The following is a 4,204-nucleotide window of genomic DNA, read 5'->3' as shown; positions in this document are numbered from 1 at the left end:
ACTCCGAAGCCGATTCGCGCGATATTACCGGTAAATTAAGTATTGAGGTGAGATGTCCGTTTAGAATCCGTCTTTTATTCTCAAACCGAGAGGTTAATAGATTCCACGCGGTCTCGAAGTTATCGGCGGTTACTGCCAAATCTCGAATACATTCCCGCGCATGGCCGGCAACGCATGACGTTAGAAAGTGCATTCGCGTGACGTTACTTAATTCGTGGTTTTCGATTATTAATGCGGTGAAGCGGTCGCGAAATGACTCCCATGATTCGAACGAACCATCGTACGGAGGAAGGCTTATGGGAGGCAAATGATTAAGCGGTGTCGCAGGTTTCGACAGTCGAATTGGAGACTGACCGAGCGAGGAGTTTGGACTTACATGTCCAATTCTTCCAAACTTTCGGGCATGAAATCAAGCGCGCTTTGGAAGGCCTCCTCCATGTCGTCGAAAAGCTCGTCGCGGAAATAGTCCAGCGATGCTTGAGATGCACGACCTTGCAGAGTGTGGCGTAACCGTCTAGGAATCGACTCCATGAGTCCTTTAGACTTGAGATCCGTGAACGCACTTTGGCAGGAGTCAAATTAGTTTTTCCAATCTTCTTAAAGTTGTCGAGAGCTCGAAGGATGAGTCGACGAAGCTGATTCTGTTTAGCAACGTACTCATTCATGGCGATTGCTCTCTATTATTTCACCTGACCGTATCCGGCTCGAAGGACCAATTTTATGTATCAGACGTTACCTTCTTGCCTCGAATGTAATGATGGTAATGGTCTTCTTCACTGCGTTGAAACAAAAGCTCTTCGTTGATCGGTTGCAAAGTGGTGAACATTACACACGTGCAATAAAATGTCGCTGATTCCCACGCGATAGAGAGTTGCGATAAAAATGCGTTTGGGTACGATACAGGTGTTTCAAATCACTAGATTTGTTTTCTTAAAAACAACTCGTTTAATAATCAACAAAAGAGATGTGTCTCTTGCGATAACCCGTATAGAGATTGGGAGACACCTAACTTAGTGCTGCGGTGTACCGGACTTGTGTAAAGAATGACGATGTCTCACTCGGATCGCCTTAGCCTTATTTATAGTTCGCGAAAAACCAACCGTGTTCGAGCGGGATTGGTTTAATCTGGATTCACGTTCAAACTTGAAGAGTAACGAATACGACCGTCCTTCGATGTCACATGAAAGAAAACAATGTCTTGTTCTCGAGTTTTTAATCAGTATTCTAATCAGCATTGGTATTGTTTTGACGAATTTACACGAGCTAGGCTCGGACAACTAGTTTACATTGTTACCTGTTCATAAGAAATGGAACAACAACAACTCGGAATGTGACATCGAAGCGTCGATATTAGCACTATTTAGAAGCTTCTTGCAAATCAAGGCATCCTCTCGAGAAACTTCCAGAAACGTGAAATTTAGATTATTTCGAGAGTTTGTTTTTATACACAGAGTTCACGCACTCGCTTCTTCCATACGAAACACGATGGAATAACCAACCGATTAAATTAACCAAAGTTGGTATATTCAGATATTAAGACCAAGGCCTTAAGCATGAATCTTTTTCTCTAGTGTGAACTCGTTAAGAGTGAAAAGTTTCATTGACAAGTATTGAATTCGTCAATGAAACTTTTGATTTTTCACGAGTTCACGCTAGAGAAAAAGATTCATTATCAAGGCCCTGAGCTCGGAAAGATTTTACTTTTCTAGCCGATTACACAGCCACACAAAAAAAATTGTCTTGATCTGGGGACGAGACATGTGTATTCCTATGTATTTTGACGCGCTGAATCCAAATCCGCTATCAGAATTGGCCTAACGGGTCTTGGTTTAACCCTAACCTCAAAAAACAGCTAAAAATCACAGAAATATGCGAGAAAATTGTGATATACTGTCTGACAGGCAAATTTTCACCTAAAAACCAATGTCTGCAGAGCCTTAACCTTACAATAAACCTTTTTTTTTTGGTTACGCAGGGGAAATCCATCATGGATACTCCCTCCCCTTGGGGGGAGGGGATTATGTCGGACTCTTACCGACTAAAACCCCTGCAGGATGTCTACCTGTCTTTTTTTTTTTTTTTTTACGAGGAAATCCATCATGGATACCCTGACCCTCGGGGAAGGGCCAGGGTTATGCCGAATTCCTACCGGCTAAAACCTTCCCGGGTGGCGCTGCGAAGGGACTTGGATCGGGGCCCCGGTGCCTACGTAACTGCAATCGGAGCCCCGAGTCCAGGTGTTGCACCTTCTGTCCCTGAGGGTCGGGGGAGGGGGGAAGCCAACCCTAAGGTTCGCTTCAACCACCGCTCCCCCAGAGGGGGGAAGCCAGCCCGAGGGCTCGCTTCGACCACCGCTCCCCTTTCCCGCCCCTCACGCCTCGTCTCTTCGGTCAGGAAGGGGGAAGCCGGCCGAAGTCCGCTTCAACCACCGTTCCTGACCAGACGAGGCGCCGCCAATACATGTTGTGTGGCTAACTGACCCACCGTATCAGCCAACCACCCTACTTTGGGAGTGCTGGTTGGGACACCGGGAGTCCCCGCCCGGTGTCCCATCCTCCCGACCGGCAGTTACGGGGGGGAAAAACTTATCCCCTAGCCGCCGGGCATTTGCACGCCTACAATTCTGTAGGCGAGGGAGGGGGCTAATCCCCCTCCCTTCCTTCCCACACATTAGTGTGGGTCCCGAGAGGCAAGGGGGGAGGAGGAGGAGGTGTTTCAACCGGTTGGTAGATTCACCCTCCCCCCCCTCGTCCTCATCCAACCCCGTCCTGGAGGTGGGTGGGCGACCGGGACACGGCTGTTGTCCGTGTCCCGGCCCTTGTCTGCCCATCGCCACTGAAGTGGCGGTTGTCGGCATGGCGTTCGTTACTGCCGCCCCTATGTTTGTTCCCCCTCTCCCCTGCTTTGCCCTCCTAGGGGGCATTATGCGGGTGGGGGGGTCCTTCCGTGAGGTGGTGGTGGCGGTTGTCTGGGTGTAAGAGAGGGAGGGGGAAGAATGGGAATTGTGGGAGGGAGTGAGGGAGGAATGGGATGGGGTCTCGGGGGTGCTGGTGGGGGGGACCCCCACCATCCTGCGGACCGCCTCCTTTTCCGAGGAATCGACGTCTCCTTCCCTACTTGGGGAGCGGTGTCGAGCTCGGCGGCGCTGTCGCCTCCTTTGCCCTCTCCCACTTCCCTCTACCTGCCGGCGGTATTCCTCCGCCTCTTCCTTCTGTTTCATTACCGTCTCACAAAATTGTGAGACGGCGTCCCATTTTCTCTCACTCCCCAACATCGCATTTACGACGCTGAGGAGAGAGAGGTCTTGGCCTACCTCTCTAACCACGACTCCGCGCTCCTCCGCCCATGCCGGGCAATCTTGGAGTGTTGCACGGAGTCGTGGTCAGCGTCGCAGTGGTGACACTGCGTCGTACGCTCCTTTCCTATACGACACAGGTACTCACCAAAGCAGCCATGCCCGGTGAGCACCTGTGTCGTTCTAAATGTTAGGGTTCCCATCTCCCTGCCCGCCCACTCGGCCAGGCAGGGCTGGACGGCCTGGACACTCCTCCTCCCGTATCTTGCATTTTCCAAGCGCCTTTTCCAGCGTTGGAAGAGGAGCTGCCGATCCTGATGCCTCACGCGTCTCAGCGCCCCGGCGAGCGATTCCCCAGCCCTTAAATTCCTCTGGAGCTCCTTCTTCTTCCTGTATGTACTTCGGTACATGAGTGTGAGGAGCTCCAGAGGGGGCATGCCCGCCAGGGCCATCGCCGCCACGTGGAATACGGTCCGATACGCCCGTATGACCCTAACCGCCACCGTCCTTTATGCTTTGCGCATGATCGCACATAACGGACGGCTAGCGGCCAGGGTCTCCGCCCAAATGGGCGCACCGTATAGTGCAACCGAGTTTATGATCCCAGCGTGGAGACGACGCGCCTTCATATCAGGCCCCCCGATATTGGGCATCAACTTGCCCAAATTTGTTGATATAACATTTAATCGGGGGGCCAAGCGGCTGAAGTGCTTTTTGAAGCACCAGGTGCCGTCTAATAGGAGGCCCAAATATTTCATTTGGGCCTCGACAGGAATCCTAATCCTTCCTATTCTCAGGTGGGCCTGCGGTGACTTCATGCCTTTCCTATGGAGGAAAATGGCTTCAGTTTTCCTCTCTGCCACCATCAGGCCCACCTTACAGATGAAGCGCACGATGCAGTGCACCGCG

The 4,204-nt window shown here is 51.4% G+C and overlaps 1 protein-coding gene across 1 annotated transcript; it reads right to left on the bottom strand.

The window, feature by feature from the left end:
- Window positions 1–372: 372 nt before the first annotated feature.
- On the bottom strand, window positions 373–3,747 carry LOC105191210 (uncharacterized). Its single transcript, XM_011154445.2, has 2 exons — window positions 3,314–3,747; window positions 373–562 (listed from the first exon to the last, which is right to left on the bottom strand). Exons 1-2 carry the CDS (start codon window positions 3,745–3,747, stop codon window positions 373–375), a joined length of 624 nt encoding a protein of 207 aa, XP_011152747.2.
- Between the last annotated feature and the right edge of the window lie 457 nt (window positions 3,748–4,204).

The sequence above is a fragment of the Harpegnathos saltator genome, unplaced genomic scaffold (assembly GCF_003227715.2).
Source record: "Harpegnathos saltator strain DR-91 unplaced genomic scaffold, Hsal_v8.6 scaffold181, whole genome shotgun sequence".
NCBI classification, from domain to species: Eukaryota; Metazoa; Arthropoda; class Insecta; order Hymenoptera; family Formicidae; genus Harpegnathos; species Harpegnathos saltator.
The sequence above is the reverse complement of the archived record's forward strand: the minus strand, read 5'-3'. Positions and strand labels throughout refer to the sequence as shown.